Raw genomic sequence first — 23,461 nt, 5'->3', positions numbered from 1 at the left:
ACAAAGTGAAAATGCGTAAAAAAAAAAATGTGCGAAATTTGCAATCTTCTGCTCGTTTCCATTCAAATGGCCATTTATCTATAAAAATGGTGTGGGTGATGACGTCATGCCTAAAAAAAACACTTTGTCGCATAAGTTTTGGTTTATCGCAAAATAAATCTGCCCTTAAGCCGTACATACAGTGTTTATCGCTAATTTGCATCCCAGATGTCCCTAATTTCTTTCCTCTGAAGTTTTGGTCAAATTGGGAGAGTATTGCAATTCTTTGGCTGTGTGTGTGGGTGCAAAGGGAGGGGGAGTGGGGGGTGTTGGTCAGGGGAGGAGTTGTGGATCAAAAGACCCAGGGCTTAAGCCACGGAAGCCCAGGCCTAACGACGCCACTGCTATAGGTCCATGCAATGCAAGTGAATGATAACCAGAACTCAAAAGGTCCAAATATCACATAAAGGCAGAATAAAATTAATCCATTATATGGCTCCAGTGGTTTAATCAATATCTTCAGAAGTGATCCGGTCGGTTTTGGGTGAGAAAAGACCAAAATGTAATTCCTTTTTCATTTTCCATCTTAACAGCAGTCTCCTTGGCAATTTTGAATTCAAGACACGTAAGACACTTTTGGAGCATCTTACTTTGGTTGTGTCGTGTCTTTGATTTTCAGTGTCTTCTGCCATAAATGCCACATATTTAGGATGTAGTGTCTTTTTCCGTTGATTTGTATATATTTTACATAATTAAGCACACTAAATTAATGCATTACACCACCAGCCCTAACTAAAAAAAGTCAAATTCGTTTTATTGTACAGGACATTCCCATTTCAGAAAGTGAGACTAACTGAGATGTAAGAAGTGCAAGATGAGAACTAATTTCCCTTTCATAACAAATGCTGTTACTGAATACAACATTATGGAAAATGATTAGACCTTAAAATCTATGAATTGCTTCTGACAAGCCCGAAGACACCAGCAGACACAGGGGGGCTCTTTCCATCTTCTTGTAACAATAATGAACAGTAAAAATTGGATGCCCAGGCCAACAAAATCCTGGCTGCAATTCGGCTGGCTGTTTATTGGCGCTTAATGAAAAACAATTTATCTAAATGACTGCCCTGGAGGATTCGTACTTAAAGCTCTTGGAGAGAGGGGTGGGATTTTTGTCAGTGACAAATGCATCACGGTTTTTCCAATTCAAATCCAGTTGAGGGAAGAAAACAGCCATTTACATTGAGGCTGTTTGGAGGCGATGAAGAGAACGAGAATAAAGTGGGGGGTCTCGTCCTTTGTTTCAGAGTGTAGATGTCATCTTTAGCCCACTTATATTAGTCTATCGAGTGAAGCCTCTTTCTCACTTGTTCAGTGAAATGCTTTGGGGTCTATTACTGTAGCTACTACTTAAAGAAAAAGACATCAAAGACACATAGCTCACATATTTGCAAGCAGTAACAATCCATAAATGAAAATGTCGGCAGCTGTTTTTAGCTTCGATAAGCACTGAAGCAATAAAACTATATACAATTATGAATGACTATGTCATGCTATGAACAAGGAGAGAGATGCTGGTTGAACCTAAATGCAGTATTTTAATGAAGAAGAATATAAAAATACAAATAGCACAAGGCTTGGGGGGGAAATAAAAACAAAGGGGGGTCAGGTGAGGATGATGACTGGGCTTCTTGGGAAGTGTAGTACAAAAGGTAAATTCAAAATAAGAGTCTAGAAGACATCTTTCTTTCATTCTTTTGGCTTTTAGTCCATATATGTTAGCTTCAATGTCATCTATATGCTTGTGCACTCCTAGAAGTTGACCAAATTTACTTTTAACTCTTTAAAGTAATATTATTCTCATGGCCAAATAATATAAACATGTTTAAATATTGTTTGAGCAGGTAGCTTGATCTTACAATTCTAGTTAAAAACATACAACATAAGACAAACATGAACAGGTTATTTAAATCATTTTCACATAGAATGAATGAAAATAATATGTAACAGGATAACCTTGTCAAACCACCAATACTTCATTTAGTATGCTGTGATTTGAGATCGGGTTACTCAAATTATATATTAAAGAGACACTTGGCCAAGGCCACGTTCCATCAGCTGAGAGGGTTAAAATCTGTAAGACATCTTTTTTTTCTGTCTTTGTTAGATAATGGTGCTGACTGACCCAGAGTTTGAAAGCAGTGTTCTCATCAGTTCAGATGAAGGTGCAAGTTACCAGAAATACCGCTTGAGTTTCTACATCTTAAGTCTTCTCTTCCATCACACACAAGAGGATTGGGCATTGGCCTACAGCCACGACCAGAAGGTAAGCTTTGCTGAGCTTAGGCTTAAACTAAAATTCAGAAACTGAAGCCATCACTGGTCTGTATGGGTGTGCATGAGTTTAACCTCAAGGGTATCTAGAGTAAACAAGATATAATAGGCTTAGTATTTTTTTGCTGCTTTGGATTTTTTAACCTCTTGAGATTTTTAAGCAATATAAACTTTGATTGGTATTTTGTGCTTGGTGCTACTTTATAGTAGACTATGATTATGTTCTGGTATGATATTAAATGGCAAGTAGAGTGACTAAGTAATATCGTTATCTTTTTTGTATTGGTACAGTTTTTCTTTTCTTCTCCGATTACATGAGCAAATTGTGTGAATCTCTGTAGTGAAGCTTGCAATAACAGAATCGGTTATAGACAAAAACGTCTTATATGAGATGTAGAAGCATTAACTGAGGTGATAGAGTGAGTGTGGGAAAGATAGATGGATTTAGCTAAAAATAAGAGATATCTTTGACTTTTAAAAGTCTCCAGTGATTCAAATTCATAGCTGGCCCATTAAGGCAACAATGTGATGGAAATAATTGACCCAGTCTCTACAACTTCTTGTAAAATATGGGTGTTAATCTGTCCTGCACTGTAACATGGGATGAAAAAATGTAACCCTGAACAGACTGGACATATTTTAATGCAGCAAAGTGAAATAAGGCAAAAGCATGATTGATTCTCATTGGAAATTCTCTGTAAAAATACAGGGACAATATAACACGAGGAATTCCATTACACGAGAAACATAATTTAAACATAATTTAAATAAAATGTTATCAAATGTGAAGAGTTGTATAGTTTTTTTTTAAAGGTGTTTTTCTACAAAAGTACAAAACAAACAATGTATTGAGTACATAAATTTACATAAACACTAGAACAAGGTCATGTATGCCCACTGTGACGAGGGCAAAGTTGTAGACGCTTCTAGAATGACTAAAAATAAGAAATGTACATTGAAGTCCTTTCGGGGAAAGCTCCTTCCTCACAAGACAACTACCTCCCTTTCCAGTTTCCGCATCCCGAGTCGATTCATATATTTTACTCACAAAGAACCATAATTTTAATAATATTTTATTGTAAAAGGACATGCATTGTCTTGTTAAATGTCATCAGCCTGGATAAACACTAAAAGTGCAATATGGACCTTTTAAAAGCATCTAAAATATATTTTGTATGTATGTACAGCTTTAGAAATTAAAATATTTTCGAATCCATTCAAATATATATTGAATACACAAATCCAATAAAATTGTATTTGGGTAAATTATCTATTATTAATTTATACTAAATAAATATATTTGTAAATTTTTACTGTTTCATAGATATTTTAGATCCATACCCAACCCCTAAACATAACCATATTTCAACAGTATAAAAAGACGTAACTGTAAGATTCATGTTGTCTTAATAGATCCCACCCTATCCCTAAACCTAACATAAACATGTATTATCCATATTAAAAACATAATAGGCAGATACATTAAATCACTAATTTATTCAGAAAAAATTGCAAAATTCAGTAAAATGTAGTCCAAAGGATGATGCGCTGCATCCGATGTGCTTTCTGATGGCATATGATAGTTTAGTGTGAGGTAGAGAGTGGAATTAAAATTATTAGTTGCTGGAAATCTTCTCCTGATGCACTCCGTAACGGCACTGTCATATTTCATTCAAACATACACATCACAGAATATGACATGTTGCAATTGATCATGGGCCGTCTGAGAGCCTATGAGCATTCACTGTCATAAAACCAGTGTTGTAACACCTCTTGAGGCAGCAATTTTTTAAGTGTGTAAATGTAACCAATGCAGGTTGACATTTGCTGCGGGCACTACAGTGGATAGAGATGGAGATCATTTAATAAAATGCTTAAATTTGGGTCTGTTTCCTTACACAAAACTATATGAAGATTTTAGTGAACAAATAAAATTATGATTCTTTCAAAATTATGATTGTTTCATGGTGTACTTTATTCATTTATTTATCTGGGAATATTCTGAAAACTAATTTTGTGTGCCATTGCAAACTAAATAAAAAAATAAATGCTTAATGATATATTAAACAATTACAAAACGTTTATATATTTAATCATTTTAAAGTTTAGTCTTTGTTAAATTAATATAATCCTATAAAATGTTGTATAGGGCACCTGAAATAACACAGAACCAAATGAAACAGTTATAATGTTATATTAGGTCAATGCACCGACTGCGTTAAATAAATGTGATGGCATTTTAATATTTAATCTCATTGTGCAATGAATTCAATATTCATCCATTCAATCAGTACACATAAACAATGCTGTATATTCATCAATATTGTAAAAAAAATAAACACACTTTCACGTATGAATACATACTAATTCTCATGATTACGTTGATATAATATAGAATTGTACCCTGAATTATAAGGTAAATAATACTTTTTCCTTCTTTTGGTAACACTTTGCAATAAGGTTCTATTTATTAACTCTTTCCCTGCCAGCATTTTTAAAAAAAAGTTGCCAGCCACCGCCAGGGTTTTGGACGATTTTCGCTAAACTTTAATGGCCCGCAGAATATTTTCTTCCATGAATATATGAAGATGCTATATATCAAAATAAAGATCTGGGCCTCTGCATTTAGGCAAAAAAAAAAAACTATTTTATTTTATCTTCATTTGTTCTTTTTTTATTGCGACTTGAACAGAGGTAGGTTTTGTCAAAAACAACATTTCAGACAAAAAGCTGAGAAAAAGGCATGTTTATGTCTGATATTTTGAGCTTCTCATACTCCACTTCTTCATGTTTGAGACGATCGCAGTCTGTTTCTTTGATCAAAGAGTTGCATACTCTTTCAAAACATGCGCAGGGGTCTTCCTTACCGTATAACACCTAAAACACGGAAACCCGGAAAATTCCGTGTTTGGCGGGGAAGCGTTTTTTCATAAAACACGGAAAATTCCGTGTTTGGCGGGGAAAGAGTTAACATTAGTTAACATGAACTAACTGTAACGGACTGGCCATGGAGATGGTGTTAGGATCTATGTTCAGGAAGTTAATTAAAAGAGACACAAGCAAACAAACAGCAGGCAGAGAGACATAGTCATAAAGCATGCAGATAAATCCAATAAACCAAATAGACAGTCCAACTAGGCAAACAAAACAAAGGGTAATCCAAAAAGCACTAAATCCAGAAAAAATGGCAATGGTCATAACATGAATCAAGAAACAATGGCAATGGAAAAACTCTCGGTAAGGCAGGGTAAACTGGCAATACTTCACAATGAATAATGGAACTGCATGGCTGTATATAACGGTAACAACCTCAGATGTTACAGAACCCCCCACCCCCTATGAACAACTCTTGTGTCTGGTGTTCTTCTGCTGGGGCGTTCACTTGGTTGTATTGCTGGACATTTAGGTTGGGCTTGGTGTAACTCTTAGATCAGGGACCTTGGCGGCTACCCATGATCTCTCCTCCTGTCCGTAGCCTTCCCAGTCCGCCAAGTATTACATCTGGCTCCCTCATCACCTTTATTCCATGATCTCTCTGACCGTATATGCTGGTGCTCCATAAAACTCCAGTGGAGGCGGAGGCTCGGGATTTGTGATTCCAGGGCCAGACGCTGGGTGGACCGGTTTCAACAAGGACACATGGAATGAAGGAGAGATGCGGTAGTTAGCAGGAAGCTCTAATCGGTAAGTAACTGGGTTTATTTGACATATAATTCTTAATGGACCACATACCTTGGACTGAGCTTCCTGCAGGGTAGCCGCAGCTTGAGATCCCTTGTGGATAACCAGACCCTCTGTCCAGGCTGATAGTTGGGGTGAGTCCTCCTCCGCCAGTAAGCCAGAAAGAGTTGTGCTCGGACCACTCGTTGTCGCGGGAATGTGCGCTGTCCCACACCCTCTCGCTACACCTAAACCAATCGTCCACCACTGGCACTGTAGATGGTTGCCATGACCAAGGGAATATCAGGGGTTGGTAGCACAGCACGCATTGGAAGGAGGTTAGCCCTGTAGAGCTATGAGTGAGGTAAGTCTGTGCATATTCGGCCCAGGGCAAGAAGTCGCTCCACTTCTCCCGTTCACGGCTACAGTAGCTCCGAAGACATCTGCCAATCTCCTGTTTAAATGTTCCACCTGTCCATTGGCTTGGGGGTGATAGCCTGAGGTGAGACACACATTAATGTCCAGTTGCTTACAGAACGCCTGCCAAACTCAGGATGTGAACTGTGAACCTTGATAGGACACAATGTCTTCTGGTAATCCATAGACTCTACTTGGTGGAATAGAGCATTAGCAGTTTCCATAACCATGAGTAAACCCTTGAGAGGGACAAGTCTACATCATTTTGAAAAGTGGTCGATAAATACTAGTATGGTGGTGTATCCATTGGAGTTTGTCATGTCGGTGACAAAATCGATGGACAGGTGGAACCATGGTCTTTGGGGTATTGGCAGTGGTTGGAGTAATCACATGGAGAGTTCCCTTGGGGTCTTAGTTTGGGCACATACTTGACAAGACTTCACATAGTTAGTAACATCACAAATTACAGATGGCCACCAGAAGGAATTACGTACCAGAGTGATTGTTTTTTGGATGCCAGGGTGGTGTTGCTCAATGAAGTGAGGTCCCATTGGATAGTTCTCAGACGTACAGCTTGTGGTACACAAAGCTTGATTGGGGGGAAGTCAGATGGTGACTGTTCCTGCTGTTGTGCTAATTGTATTTCTTCCATGATATCCCAACTAATTGTTACAATGATTACAGATGGTGGTAGGATTGATCCAGGATGAGGTTGGATGTGGGATGGATTGTGCATGTGTGAAAGTGCATCTGCTTTGCTATTCTTGCTGCCAGGGTGGTAAGTGATGACCATCAGGCTTGACATGGATTCAGTCTCTTGGCTACCTTGATGTATTCAAGGTTATTGTGATCAGTGATAACTTGGAACAGGTGGACTGTCCCCTCTAATCGGTGATGCCACTCTTCGAGTGCTGCCTTAATGGAAAGTAATTCCTTGTTCACCACATCATAGTTTCGTTCAGCAGAATTTAACTTTTTGGAGAATGATGCACAAAGGTAAATCTTGCCTGGTTCTGTGATGTTGTTAGAGGACTGCTCCAATCCCACAATCAGAGGCATCTACTTCAATGACGAAAGGAAGATTTGGGGTCGGGGTGTTTCAGTATAGGAGAGGTCATGAAGCTTGACTTGAGGGTGATGAAGGCTTGGTATGCAGCGTCGTTCCATGGCAACTTGATGGTTTTACCTTGAGCAATGACATGAGTGGTGCTGCAATGATACTGTAGTTTCTGATGAAGCGGTGGTACAAATTGTCAAAGCCCAGAAACTGCTGTAGTTCTTTGATTGTGGAAGGTCGAGGCCATTTGGTAACTGCTGTGATTTTAGAGACATCCATTTCTACACCTTGGTGGCTGATATTGTAAACTAGGAACGTGGTATGGGAGATGTGAAACTCAAATTTTTGTCTGCCTTGACAAATAGCTGGTGTTCCTGGAGACATGATAGAACTGTCCTGACATGCTAGATATGTTGTTCCTTGTTTTGGGAGTAGATGAGGTTGTTGTCAATGTAGGCTACCACACAACGATTCAGTAGGTCTCTAAAAATCTTATTGACAAAAGACTGGAAAACAGAAGGGGTGTTAGGAAGTCCATACGGCATGACCAGATATTCATAGTGCCCCATGGTGGTGATGAATGCAGTTTTCCATTAATCTCCTTCTCTGATTCTTATGAGGTTATAAGCAATTCTTAGATCAAGCCTAGTATAAATATTAGCCACACTGAGTTGTTCAAGGGCTGAGGGGATAAGTGGCAGTGGGTTACAGTATTTCAAGGTGACAGAGTTCATGCATCGATAGTCGATACATAGACGTAGACCTCCATCCTTTTTCCCCACAAAGAAAAAACCTGCAGCTGCTTGAGAGGTGGAGGGATGGATGTAACCGGAGGCAAGGACTTCCTCGATGCAAGTTTCCAAAGCTAGGGTCACGGGGTGTGACAATGGATAAGCCTTGCTTCTCGGTGGAGCTGTATTAGACAGAAGTTCAATGGCGCAATCCCATGAACGGTGAGGAGGAAGTTGAGTAGCTTTGACTTTACTAAAAACTTCATTGAATTCTGCATACTCCTCAGGAATCATGTTTACTGTTTGGAATCCAGGGCTTTTAATGCTGGTAGTAAGACAAGGCATGGAGACAGCAACATGGAGACATTGTTCATGACAGAAACTTGACCATTGCATGAGCTCACCCTGGTTCCAGGATATTGAAGGTTTGTGGATGGCCAGCCAAGGATGAACCAGGAAAAGAGCGTGATTGGGTGAGTTTGAAATGTAGTGAAATTTTCTCCATATGAAACAGTCCAGTCTTGATGGTTATGGTGAACAGTCTGTTGGGATATACCAGTACCAATGGGAGTGTTGTCAACTGTGGTGATATTAATTGTTGGAATGCATTGAATGGTGGACATATTGAGTTCTTGTTTCTCTTGATTTATGAGATTCACAGCAGCCCCAGAAAGTCATTTTTTTCATATGATCACCAATGGAGATCTCTACATGCAACAACAAACTGAAGGACAGATGATACAAAGTCCGTGGAACTCACTTTCAGCTTTGATATATGGGAACATGATTTCTTGTGTGGGCATGCAGCATTGATATTACCTGGTTCACCACAGTAATAGCAAAGTTTTGTTATGTGGACGTTGGCGTTCCTCCATAGAAACAAGGGCTTAAACAACTTGCATGTGTTCGGGTGATTCAGTGGATGCCTGTGCCTGTACTGAGACTGTAGACTTAGAACCGGAGTGAAACTGGGGTTGTGGAGCATTACGAAGCATGTTATCCATCTTGATAGCCATGGTAATGAATTCTGACAGAGTAGAACCCTCACCCTTTCATGTCACTTCCGCCTTGAGTTCTTGGTGAAGCCCCTTGCAGAAAACGGTTTTCAGAGCAACATTTTTCCACCCACCTTGAGCCGCTAGTGTCCTGAACAGAATTACGTAGTCTGTGGCAGATTGATGGCCCTGGTGTAAATGAAGCATCTGAACAGAGATATCTTGACCACCCGCTGGATACTTAAAAACTTTGTGGATCTGTTGAACGAAGTAGTCAAACGAGGTCCCAAACAGAAGAATCAAAATGAGTCATTAATAAAACATATAAAAATTTTTGTATATATATATATATATTATATACCGATTAAAGCCAGTTTTTATTAAATGCTGAGGCTCTTACTACCAGCCTGCACATCGTATGAGTAAACTATTTTCTTTTTTCTTTTTATTTAATTTTTATATCATTTTTATATTCTTGTATATTTCTGGAATTTTGATGGGGGCGGCGCCCCAGCGCCCTCTATTGACAAGCCGCCACTGCTGCTTTCTCTGTAAAGCTGCTTTGAAACAATATTTATTGTGAAGATCACAATACAAAACACTAAAAATATTTGAATTGAATTTTTCTCTTCATGTTTTTTTTAATCTAACATAAAAAAAGATGATGATGATTAAAAAAAACACTGTAAACTTAATTCAAAGTAAAAATTGTAGTTCCCTATCTGTCAATCAATCGACGTTGTGTCGATGTAGTGACACTAGGGGTCGCACTTGGGAGCCCCAAACACCTCTGGTATTTGAGAAAAGGGCAATGAGAATTGGCGAGTGGAATTTGCATGCCACTCCCCCAGACATACATGTATAATAGGAGCCGGCTTGCAACCTCTCATTCAAATTTGTTCTTCGGAGCTGAGCATTGTTGAAGAAATCCACCACCATTCCATTCACCTCTGAAAGCAAAAGTGTAAAAACAGCTGTTGGATATACGGTATATTACAGCAGGTTCTCCCTTTCTCGCACAGATAAGTGCAGAGAACGCACCTGGGTGCTTCAGTAGCCACACTTGAAGAGAAATAAAAGAGTATATTTTCTCTAAAAAAGTGAGCACTGACGGAGGTGTCTTTTTAAAGATACCTTTGCTTTTATGTGCAGTTCCTGGGTGCGGACGTTATCTCTATCCCTCTAATGGCCAAGATCGCCGTCTCTCATCCCCCCACCCAAGATGAGCCCTGGTTCGTCCTCACTGATCAAGGTCACATGGTGCGATGTGGGTGCATCGTCTCTCATCCGCGTGCCCTGTGCACTGCCCGAGTAGTCACTCTTAGACACCCTTCATGGGTGGCTCATGTTCTCACTGTGAGTAAGCATCCACGGTAACTTTGCAATCGCGGCTTTCTTTCTTTCATAGGAATTCATGCATAGCAGCTCCCTGTCCAAGGCCGCGGGGGTTAGCGCTGGGGGTGATTTGGGAGCTTTAATTGGAGCATTTCTGCCGGTGAGCTTCCCCCAGTGAGCCTGCATGCACAGACTTTGTGCAAGGTCAGGGAGGACGAAGAACAGATCGTATTGGTAGCGCCATACAGTCCCACTCAGTCTTGGTTCTTGGAGCTCTCGCGCTTTGTGAAAGCCCCTATCTGGCAAATTCCCCTTAGGAAGGACCTCCTCTCTCAGGGACGGGGCACAATTTGGCTCACCACGATGCGGTGGATGGTAAGTCCTTGGGGAAGCACGACCTGATTATCAGGTTCCTTAGAAGCACCAGGAGGTTGAATCCTCATAGACCATGCCTTGTTCCCTTGTGGGATCTCTGTGGTCCTGCTGGGCCTACAGAGAGCCCCTTTTGAGCCCTACGAGTCAGTAGCACTAAAGGCCCTCTCATTGAAGATGGCCCTCCTGACTGAGCTCACTTCCATCAAGGCGTTCTCTGTCAGCGATACGTGCCTAGATTTCAGTACGGCATACTCTCACGTGATCCTGAGACCCCGGTCGGGTAATGTGCCTAAGGTTCCCACTACCCCTTTTAGGGATCAGGTGGTGAACCTGCAATCATGAATTTGCATGTTTACTTGGACCACACGGAGAGCTTTAGACGTTCTGAGCAGTACTTTGTTTGTTTTGGGGGACAGCAGAAGGGGAAGGCTGTCTCCAGATAGAGAATTGACCACTAGATTGTGGATGCCATCACTTAAGCATTCCAGGCCCAGGGTGTGCCACCCCCCCCTTGGAGAACAACCACACTCCACTGTGAGTGTGGCATCCCCCTGGGTCCTGACGAATGGTGCCTCTATAACAGACATCTGTAGAACAGCGGGCTAGGCGACACCCAATATCTTTGCGAGATTTTATAATCTCCGGGTTGAGCCAGTTATGTCCAGTGTATTAGCAGGTACGAACCTGAGGAGATAATGTGTGCTTTTTCTTCCAAGTGATTTCCAGGGACCAGTGAACACTGGATGTCTTTCCTCCCTCAGCACCCTGCGGTAGGTGCATTCGGCGGAGGAATTTGATTCCAGTCCCAGTACTCATGTTAGTATGCCCTGTCAGGTTAGCCCCTGTACTGGGATAGGTGCTCCATATGTGGTATTTTTCCATGGTATGGTTGCTCTGACTGTAAATCTGTATCTTTCCTTGGGCAGAGTTCTGCTCTGCCACCAGCTGCTGCACTGTAGAGCTCCTCCCTTCCAGGAGGGGGACCTACTGCAGGATTTTCTCCACATGTTAACCTTCAGGCAGTTCTGCTCTGCCACCAGTCGCCACTTTTGTAGTGTTCCTCCCCTCCGGGTAGGACCTACCACGGGGGCTTGTTTCCATATATAGTAAGTCCATTTGATGTATTCTCCAAATGTTAACTTCCCCTTCGGGCAGGATGTGGTCTGCATTGAGTGGTTGCAAACTGACTCCTTGTATAACCGTATGTCCGGGGGAGTGGCATGCAAATTCCACAAGGGGTTCCCAAGCACGACCCCTAGTGTCACTACATCGACACATGTCTCATTCCCTCCATCAGAAAATAGAGTATGTGCACATTTTTAACGTCAAATGAGTGCAAAATTGCAAATGAGTTTTTGCACTGTGGAAGATTGTTAGGGAATAAACTTTTTTTTCTCACATTATCGTATGACTTCAGAAGACTTGTAATATTGTTCAAATTATGGCAATACTTTGATTTGAGCCTACAGTTTAGCCCACCACATGGGGACAACCATCTTACTTTTTGGAGAAATGTCCTCTGGTCTGGTGAAACAAAAATTTTACTGTTTGGCCATAATGACTAGTGTTATGTTTGAAGGAAGAAGGATGAGGCTTGCAAGCCGAAGAACACCATCCCGAGAAGTGAAGCAAAGGAGTGGCACCATCAGGGTGCTGCAGGGGGTACTGGTGCACTTCACAAAATAGATGGCATCATGAGGAAATAATTATGTGGATATATTGAAACTAATAAAGTTTAATGTAATATAATCTTCTAAAATGAGATGAATAACGCACCATAGTGACGTTTGGGTATGCCAGCACAGTGACATTTTAGTGGTGTAGAAGAAAAGTCGCTAGAGTGACGTTTCCTTGTGTGAGTGTGTTGCTTTGTTTTATAAAAAAAAAAACATTAATCTATTCCACTGAGTACAAGTCATTGTCACCTACTTCTGAAAAAAAAGTGAGACATCAGAAAAGCACTCTGATTAATCATTGTGTCTCACTCGAAGCATCTCTTTTGTCTTGTCTTTCGAATTTAAAAACAAACACCTGTCTTCTATAAGAGAGAACAAGTTTAAGTGTCAGATTTTTGTGTCCTTTGGGGGAATTTCCTTCTTAACAGGGATCCTTTATTATTAATTAAGTGATTTTAAGTATTAGATATACAACAGGAATAAACCAGGCACTACAAAAACAGGTGGGGCACTGTCTCACAGTCCAAACATTCTCTTCGCTGAAACAAAGAGAGAAAGAGAACTGCACTGAGTTAAATAGAAAAGAAAGTGAGACAGAAGCAAGAATGTTTATATATAGATATTTGGCACATTTTCACAGATTACTTGACAGTGAACAGTATACTGTACATGCTGCAAATGTAGTATGAGAAGTATGCCATTTTGAACATATACTCTGTGTGTTATGTTTGTGTGTGCTCAAACAAAATGTGTAACCTTTTCGTTCATCCACTGCTCACCATCAACCTCTGTGGGCCAATAAAACCACATTCAAACCCCAGTCACATCGCAAGCCTGTAGTGCTCAAGCACTCTGACCTCTCCCCTGGGGTGGCCGTCTCACGGGACGGCTCGTAAAAGCCTGTGGATAACTCCTCAGGTGCTCCTTGACCCCCTGCATAATTCAGAAAGCTGGAAATGCCTCCCCAGAGAGAGAGGAAGAGAGCGAGATGGAGAGCTGACAGAGGATAATATATAGAAAATTGAGGGAGAGGTTGGGATGGAGGATAGTACAGAAGTATAGAAATTCATAAGGTATTGTGCCAAGCTCTGCAGGAAGCGTTTTTGAAGCGTTAAAAGAGACACAGCTGGTGTGATATAAGCCTTGCTTGTGATAATGCCCTCAAAGAGTTTGATGCTCAGCAGAAAAAAAAAATGATGCTTCCACATATTTGAAATAATGTAAATTAGGGCTGCGCGATTTGTAAAAAGACATTTTAAGAAATTGTGCTTTGAACTGTGATTTGTGCAAACTTGTTATTAAGCACCAAATGTGTTAAAAAAACACTGAAAAAGCAAATTTATAGGAACCCACGTTAAGCTTGTGTGTGTGTGTGTGTGTGTATATATATATATACACACACACACACACACTAGTTCGCTACAGCCCAAACCGGTATGTATGTGTATATATATATATATATATATATATATATATATATATATATATATATACATACATACAGGTTTGGGCTGTAACGGAATACATGTAACTGCATTACGTATTCAGAATACAAATATTAAGTAACTGTATTCAGCCCCCGTTACGTTTAAAGTACAGTTACTCTATACAGTTTTGTTAGAATACTTTTAGAATACTTCTCTCATAATGACCACAAAATAAGGCATTAAAAAAATCATTCTTGTCAAAAGTGAGAATCTTTTTTCTAAACAGCGCAGATCTGTGCTGCAAACGCGTCCTCTCGCTCTCTCTTCCCCAGATCAGCTGCTCGTTACTGCAGCGTTGCCAGGGTTTCATGCAAATTGGGCTCATTTGTAAACACAATCATGGTTTATTGTAGGGATGTTCAAGGGAAGGAGGGCCTAGGACACAGGTTCTCTCCTTCAAGGTCAGACTTTTATGCTCTCACAAACACGGGCTCCATGGCCACTCAGTAAATTAGTTTCACAATTCAGCTTCACAACACTAAGACTTCGGGGCCACACAGTGAATACGTTTTAGGCAATCGGTACAACAGTCGGCTGCTTTCTGGCTTGCTCTCACTCTGACGTCTCTGAAACCTCTTTCTGGTGGTGGCATGGCCGTTTATATGCCGCTCTCCCCATGCTCACTCGAATTAGAGACAGGTGTTAGACATAATTTAGCTCAGGTGCAAGCGCACTTACCGCTTTCTCTCTTTCCAGACTGGCGCTCGACCACGCCCCCGCTGCCACAGTTGTGTATTTGGGATACTTTAAAAATGGAGCGAGTTCACTAAAAGGTCTGATGGTAGGCACTAAAGAATAGAAATTCAACGTCTTGTATTATTCATGTATAGTGATTTCTGGATTTAATATCTGGCAACCATACCGGAACATCTTAACAACCAGCGCACTGAAGCAGTTGAGCAGCAGTATCAATATAGTCGGCAACGTTATTTCCAGAAATATAACATTCCTGCGCATGATACATTGTTTCCCATGATTTTTGCAGTGTAAATTAATTTATGCAGCAGATGCAGCTTCTATGTAAAGGCGAAGTAAAGACGGCTCACAATAAGCACGTGGTGAGTCATATCCACATCAGAAACTTGCAGAGCTGCTGAGCAATAGCAGTTATTAAAAGCAATAATGGGCTACTATGAATAGGTAAAAAATATTATTTCTTAAATGAAGTAATAGGCAAAAATGTTAAAACAACAATTAAAAAACAAAACAAAGTATGAGTAAAAGAATAAAAGGAATCCAAAATCAAAGTGTTGGTAATAAAAGAGATAGAAAATTAAATTAATAAATCTGCCTAAATATATAAATATAGAACCGTTAGTTCTGGTCCTCAAATCTGATTGAACGAGAAACGTTGCATGAGCACTGATGGTCTGACACCATCAGCACTCGGACGCTTCACTTTATGTATCACTCCGCTTGTGTTGGTCATCCTAAACTATAGTGTAAGAGTATTACATATGTATGAAGAGCTAATGTAGTCTATGTGTCTCTTTTTACATAAATATTTTTTTACATTACATATATTAGCCAACAGGTGGTGGCAAAATCTAATTTTTGTGTGTAATATGAGCCAGTTGGTGACATGAAGTGAATCCGTTTACATAGAACAACGCTACGTGATCGCTCGTATTACTACTACATTACTAAGCTAGGAAAAAGCTTTAAACAGATTTAGCATTAAGGCTCATCACAGCTGAGAGACACAACAGACTCGACATGCTTACCTCATTGGATATATACTGTTTAAAATGGTGGAGGACAATGTGGTTTCTATAGGGAATGACTTGTGCACTCCGGCTACATCGAAATAGAGAGGAATACCCCTGTTTGTTATTTTACTACTGAGAAAGCTGACCTTCAGAAAGATGACAGCATCTCTGTTTGGGTGTGGGCCCATATGTTCAACAACACTTTCTGCTTTGGCCACTGGGGAAGTGGTTCAAACTGCTGTAAGACCAAACCGATTTCAGCAGTAGAATTATCTGCCTATCTGTCACAGAATTCACATTGAGATCAGTTTTCTAGAGCAGTAAGAATTATCTGCAAAGTTCAAGCCCTAGTTCAGCATCTAAGTCCAACACACACCATTGTTTTGTTTTTTACAGTCAGCCTGACAGTGCTGGATAATGTTGTATAGCAGTAGCTCAGACAGATCTTTAAACAGCCAGTTTTGGACAGCAGTGGAAAACAAAAATGCTGTTAAATGAAATGGGCTCTGGATCATACTGTACAGTTCTCATGGGCTTTCCCAGCCCCTCTAATTGACGGGGCAATAGTGAATCAGCGAATGGTACAAAATGTCTGACAAGGACCCAATTCCAGCAACAGTAATCTGCCTTGATATAAAAAAAACTCAACAGTAAATTGGTAAACAAAGAGAGCCCTTCCCACACTGTGGTTTAAGTGACAAAATAATATTGTTTCTCTAATATATTTACTGTTATGTGTAAAACAGCTCTTCACTGGATATCTCCCTTGATTGTATATTTTAAAAGATAATGCACTTGTCTTAGAGTAGATCAGCACAACCTCCAGCCGCACCTCACAATCAGTGGCCTTGGCCTTCAGACTGGAGCATGCTACTGAAATGCTATTTAGCATGTTACATAAGCCAGCAGATCTTCACCACTTTGTACTTGAAGTAGTATGCTTTTTATTATTATTATTAGATTTTTTCATGGGTCATTCCTGTGAACAACACCCCTTCCTGCACATGCTCATTGACAGGGAGTATTCCAGATTCCCCTTTATTATGGACACGTTTCCCCTTGAACACTATTTTCCCCATTTTTGGATGTTTTATGATTATTATTATTTCCAATAAATGCTTCTCCGGGCCTTGACGCAACACCCACTGTTTCTGTCCTTTGCTCACCCCGCCACAGCATCATATTTTCTCTTTCTCCTTTCTCCTCCACTTTGCACCAGGGATAAATAATTTACTTTGTATGATGCATAATTTGAAAAACAATACATTTTACCATTTGTATTACATACAATTACACACTTATTTCAATGTGATAAGCTTCTGTGGTTGCTCTCCTGATTTGTCTGAACCAATGCTATCGATTAGGTTTAGGTGTTAGTTTAGGGTAAGGGGTTTTTGTGTGTCTACCTCTCATTTAAATTATAGATCACATTGGTTAGGTTTAGGTAAAAGTTTGATGTTAGGGAGGCATGTCTTACTCATTAAAACCTCCATCAAATATTCACTCTAAAAGCCTCATCTGATTACAACACACTTTTACTCTCTATTGGCAATAATCGCAGATTGCAAAAAATAAGAAAAACGGGCCAAACAACATACAGAGGATTAATGTACTTGGCTAAAGGCTAGATATTTGAATTGCCACTGGTGTAAGCCAGTAAACAACACCAAATTCCCCTCAATTTAGGTTCATTTCAAACCCTTTATTCTAACTATTCAAATTTTCCTTTTCAAACTGACATACACATAACATCTTCAGCAGAACCAGTCCACGGTAATCAGAAAGCTATGACTTTTGGTGAGAACATTTGTGTTACACAGGCAGAAACACATTGTCAATCAAATGCCATGGCCTTTTCACTGCAGGAGAATAAAACACCATGTGAGAGGCAATGGAGATCAATCACTTGATATGCTTGACTTTAATGGCTTTACAGATTACACATGATTGACACTGGCATAGCTTCACATCACACATTAATTACAGGGCCTGAGATGGCATCATGTCCACTGAGAGCTGTCTGAGAGCAAGTTTCTCTGCATTTTCATAAAGTCACTGACATACGCAAATGTCATACCGACAGTATATGTTGACACCTACACAGTCAATGTATTCATGAATTACAGGGTAAACTAACATGAAAAGGGCTCTCTCTGCCATCACAGTGATCTTAAGCAAGGCACTCTACCCAGCAATCATTGTTATAGATGTGTCATTACATATTTGGATATGTGTTATTACATGATTTTTAAGTATCTGTAAATGATCATAGTGTTCTAGATATAATGGATACATTTACAAAAAAGTGTCATCATCATGACCTTAAGATAAACTGCATATTGATGCTATTGACATGTTATAACATAGCTACTACACATCTATTGATGTCAATAAGCACAATGCAGTGGTTTAGATATAATTGATACATTTAAATCCCTATTTTTACAAAGTGTCACCATCATGGTCTTGCTATGCAATCTTGAGCAAGGCACTCAATGATCTTAAGCAAGGCACTCTACCCTGCATGTATTGTTATAGATGTGTCATTACATATTTGGATATGTGTTATTACATGATTTTTAAGTATCTGTAAATGATCATCATGTTCTAGAGATAATGGATAAATTAAAAAAAGTGTCATCATCATGATCTTAAGATAAACTGCATATTGATGCTATTGACATGTTATAACATAGCTACTACACATCTATTGATGTCAATAAGCACAATGCAGTGGTTTAGATATAATTGATACATTTAAATCCTTATTTTTAAAAAGTGTCATCATCATGGTCTTCCTAATTTGAATAAATGGCATATTGATGCTGTGGAAATAATATTATTACTTAGCCATTACACATATACAACTTTGTAGATAATGTAGATAATGTTATAACACATATACAACTTTGTTATTGTAGATAATGTTATTACACAGTTATTTAGGGGTGTAAAGTATTATAATTGAGTCTTATTTTTGGGGATTTGTACTTGCAATTTAATTAGTGCAATTTAAACAGAATATGTGTACTTTTCAAATGGAGTGTCGCATGGCAGCTGTGTGGAGTTCTGACCATCTACAGAGGCTAAATTGTGGATCAGATTTGAGCTTCGGATATGTTGAAATATTTGTGCAACTACACAGTATGTGACCGCCTGACTGAATATGATCTGTTAATTTAAAATTATGACCAAGAAAGTGAGAAACACTGACAATTTTTGTCTTAAACTTTATTCTAAATGCCTGCTTCTTCTACAGATTGGACAGTTATGAAATCAAAAATGATCATTCAAGTTGATCAAACTGTCCTCTATCTGTGTGCCAAATTTCATAACTCTCCTGCAACAGTTCTATGGGCTGTCATAGAATCAATTGTGGAATAATAATAATAATAATAGGAACACTAATGAAACTAATAGGGGTCTTGCCCATTTGGAGCTTGATCCCTAACTAACAAAAACAATAGGGATCTTCGCTCCTTCAGAGCTTGATCCCTAATAATAGAATCTGATTATATATCAATTATCATTCATCTGCTCAACAGCAAGCTTTGGTAGCAAACTTCAGAAAACTATTCACAAAACCAACAAAATTAGTAACTTTCTTCAAAGCTTAGTTTAAATTTCTTTGATCTTTCTCTATTTCTCAAGGGGCTGGGTGCTCTTACATCACAATTTGTGTATGCCTTCTACCCAGGGGTGGAAATAATACTGAAAAATAATACTCCAGTAAATGTACTGTTACATCTTAATAAATGTAGTATGAGTAGATTAAAGGTACCTGTCCTAAAAAACTACTCAAGTAAGTGTAAAAGAGTAGCTAATTTAAAAGTACTCATAAGTAGTGAGCATTGAGTACTGAGTTGCTAAAGCTATGCCCCTTTATAATAAAAACTCTGTGCTGAAGTTTAAAAATGTTGCACACATAACGTAATTTACATTCCCTTTCATGGCTGTTTGCCGGAAAGAATAATAATAAAAATAGGTATTTTATAGGTGTTTGTGATAAGTCATTTCAACTGTTAAAATACATCACTTATCTATGATAATTTAAACACTACATGAATCTGATGTTTTAAAATAAATTAAAGGGCAACATTACTACAGGAATGAAAAGATAAAAAAGTTTTTTTCAATATCATAATGTATAAAACAATTACATTAAAATCAGTTTATGCGTAGGGCCGACATTTCCCATAATGCCGACTGAGAGAGTTATTGTTGCACATAAAACATGTTCAAAACAACTCAAGGAATGCAAAAAACTAAGCAAAAAAAAAAACTATGAAAACCCACTAAAAAAGCAGGGTCACTTGATGCGTTATGTCCTGCACAACAGAGGGGGCTTCAAAGGAATTATTCACAAAAATTCTCTTATAATTTACTCACCCTTTTCACATCCCGGATGTATATGACTCTCTTACTTCAGAACACAAATTAAGCTTTTTAGAAGAATGTATTGGCTCTTTTGGTCCACACAGTGCAAGTGAATGGTTGCCACAATTTAGAATTTTTAAATCCATGTCTTCAGAAGAGATATGATAGGTTGGGTGAGAAACAGATCAATATTTAAGTAAATTTTTACTATAAATTATTCTCCCTACTCAGTCAATCTCAACTTTATCTTTGACACTCTTCTTATTTAGTTTTTGTTGATTCACATTCATCATGCATATTGATTCCTACTGGGCAGGGTGAAGAATTTCTAACAAACATTGACTTAAATATTGATCTGTTTCTTGCCCACACCAATCATATCACTTCTGAAGACATGGATTTAACCAGTGGAGTCAAATGGATTACTTTTATGCTGCATTTAGTGCTTTTTAGAGCGTCAACATTTTGGCATCAATTCACTTGTATTGTATGGGCCTAGAGAGCTGAAATATTCTTCTAAAAATCTTAATTTGTGTTCTGAAGAAAGAAAGTTGTAGACAGATGACATGAGTGTGAGTTCATAATGAGAGAATTTTCATTTTTGAGTGGACTATTTCTTTAAGTAGCACATGGGGGGCCACATTATCCTCCTTTTGAGATACATTGTTCAACATTGATTTAGTTATTGTATCTTTTAAACCCAGCAATAGTTGTATTCTCATTCTTGTGCATGATGCATAATTTTCTAAAGTTTGTGACTGAATATTCTGCCTGAAATATTGCTCTTCAAAGATTGATACTTTTCTATTTTCATAGCCTACTAGACAGTGCTCAATTTGGTTACATATACACTTCAAGAACAACATTTTTGATGCAAATACGCTTTTTGTCCCACTGTTAAAGTTCATTTTAGACCAAACCGACATTAATGTCTCATCAAGACGGGCATTGGTGGAATTGTAAAATGCATTTGATAATTTAGGTGCGAATCCGCATTAGCTCACAAACATTAGCGCCTGCCATTCAAACAGCACGCAGCGACAGATGTCAGGAAATAAAAGTCATCTTTTATATTTTATCTAGATCAACCAACCAGTGGTTGTCTTGCTATCACGAGTGATGTAATCAACACCCCTGTTCTAAATGTAGAACATAGACTAAGTATAGAACATTACTAATAAGTTTATCATCGATTATCGAGGACATTTTTCAGATAAACTTCAAGATTGTTTTCTCGTCCAGCCCTATTGAGAACATTGCTTTAATCTCTCACATCAACTTAATTTACAGGATACATCATAGACACACAGAATCTAGTAAGCAAAAATATGAAATTTGCCTCAATATGTTTCTTTAAATTAGAGGCAGGATTAATGCTGATATCTGGCTTGAGCAAGTTAAACTCAAATGACACAATCAAGCAATTGGCCGTTTTCACTGCGAAAAGCCCTTTAGGTGCGGTTGTGATGTTCAGGTGTTGAACTATGTTTGAGGCATCCTCCGGATGGCACTGGATCTACAGCTGCCGGTCAAGTGTGTGATTTGATTTGACGGATGTCACAAGACTCTCCCTAGCCAATCATGTTGATAGATAAAAATAGAAAACAAGGACAGGGAAGTAGCAAACACAGACGGTGGTAAAATAGCGCAGTAAAATTTTTAAGTGCTTCTATGACACTTTGGGCTCACATGTTGACTTGCATGCCCTTCAGGACTCGTACATCATTTGAACTACTGCGCAATTAGATTTTTGAATAAGTTTGTGAATGTAGTTTGTTATGTAATGAAAATGTTAAAATGAGTCATGCGCTACTGTAAAAGTGCTTACATGTCATAAGATAGCATTGTGTGAGGAACAGGACGAAAAGTACCTGTTTATGAACTGATAATCTGTTGTTTAACTTGTGATGTGTGAAAGTGGATAAAAGTCAGTGTTGTTTTAGCACCTCTAGTGTTCATTCCACCTAGAAAATGCAGTGTTACGTACAACAGGCCACATACAAATCATTTTGCAAAAATATAGTTATTGTAACATGATTTTTTGACCAGGTTGTGAATCCCACTGGGGGAGAAATATGACAGTCATAGGAGACTTAAAAAGGTGACTTAAACCTATCGAATTTGACAACATCATCTCACGGAATTTCCTCTCTTGATTTAATTTTAGTTAGGAAAAAGGTTGCTTTTTACTTTTTTAATAAGTAAATTTTGTGTGAATATTTTTTTTTACTTTCACTCAAGTATGTTTTTGGCTAGATACTTGGACTTTTAATTGAGTACAATTTTCACTTAGTATCCGTACTTTCACTTAATTATAATTTTGGAGCACTTTATACACCCCTGCAACTATTACACATATATAAATCTGCAAAGCCCAATGCTAAGCTTTAGAGATAATGCATACATTTAAATCTTTATTTTTTTTAAGTGTCATCATCATTAACATTTTAGTAAGATAAACCTCATAGTGATGCTATAAACACATGTTTTTGCATAGTTATCACACATCTATAAATGTCAATAATTGTGATGCATTGTTCTAGACATAATTTCTACAGTTCATTTATATAGACATAATAAAAAAGTACATGTTAAAGTACATGTTATTACATAATTATTACACATTTATACATGTTTAATAGCTAGGTAATAACACATACTTTTATTATGTTAATAAGCAACATATAAATATAAAATTGTTGCATCTGTGAAGTTTTCACACATTTTTCTGTGGTTGTTGTCGAGGATACAGATGAAATAGACAGGTGAATGTGAACGTACACCTGTTGTTTCTCTGAAGAATGCATCTCAGCCACACATCTGCGAATCAGTGTCACCCTGTTTAATAATGATACAAAATTAAACACAAATAGAATGAAAGTTATATTAAAGCTCAAATAAAGCGCTGTTGCTTTATATCGAAGAGTGCTAGGAGACAGATGGATTAACACTTGTGTTGGACTGGAAAAAAGTGTGCTTGTTTTGTGAATTTAGCAGATGGTGCATTATAGGTACAAATGCTGCAAAATAAAATCTGTTATAGGATGTGACAAAAATATTGACAAACAAGATGGGTTTCATATAGCAATATTCAATCTAAACAAACAGGGCTCTGTGGGTATAATGTCTATTTACAGTGTGTGATTCTTTCATTTGGCTAAATTGCAAGGCAGGTATGGTGCACAAGCGTAATTTGTGACCACCGTATATTCCGTTGCCGGTGTCCTTGTTTAAATTGCTTCAAAAATATTTATCGATGCTCGGATTCAGTGTCACAACTTTGCTTAGCAGGAGAAATTTGCAATGTGTGCACTGTGGCTATATCCAAC

At 38.5% G+C, this 23,461-nt stretch overlaps 1 protein-coding gene across 1 annotated transcript in view; it reads left to right on the top strand.

Annotated features, from left to right (window-relative positions):
• The window catches only part of LOC127651440 (VPS10 domain-containing receptor SorCS3-like), a 349,046-nt gene that overhangs the window by 211,173 nt on the left and 114,412 nt on the right, over positions 1 to 23,461 (top strand). Inside the window, exon 4 of the mRNA XM_052137262.1 lies at positions 2,147 to 2,305. Coding sequence (XP_051993222.1) covers positions 2,147 to 2,305 — 159 coding nt within the window. The remainder of the gene's footprint in view (positions 1 to 2,146; positions 2,306 to 23,461) is intronic.

This window comes from Xyrauchen texanus, chromosome 11, assembly GCF_025860055.1.
Source record: "Xyrauchen texanus isolate HMW12.3.18 chromosome 11, RBS_HiC_50CHRs, whole genome shotgun sequence".
NCBI lineage: Eukaryota > Metazoa > Chordata > Actinopteri > Cypriniformes > Catostomidae > Xyrauchen > Xyrauchen texanus.
This window is presented reverse-complemented; position numbering and strand designations above follow the sequence as displayed.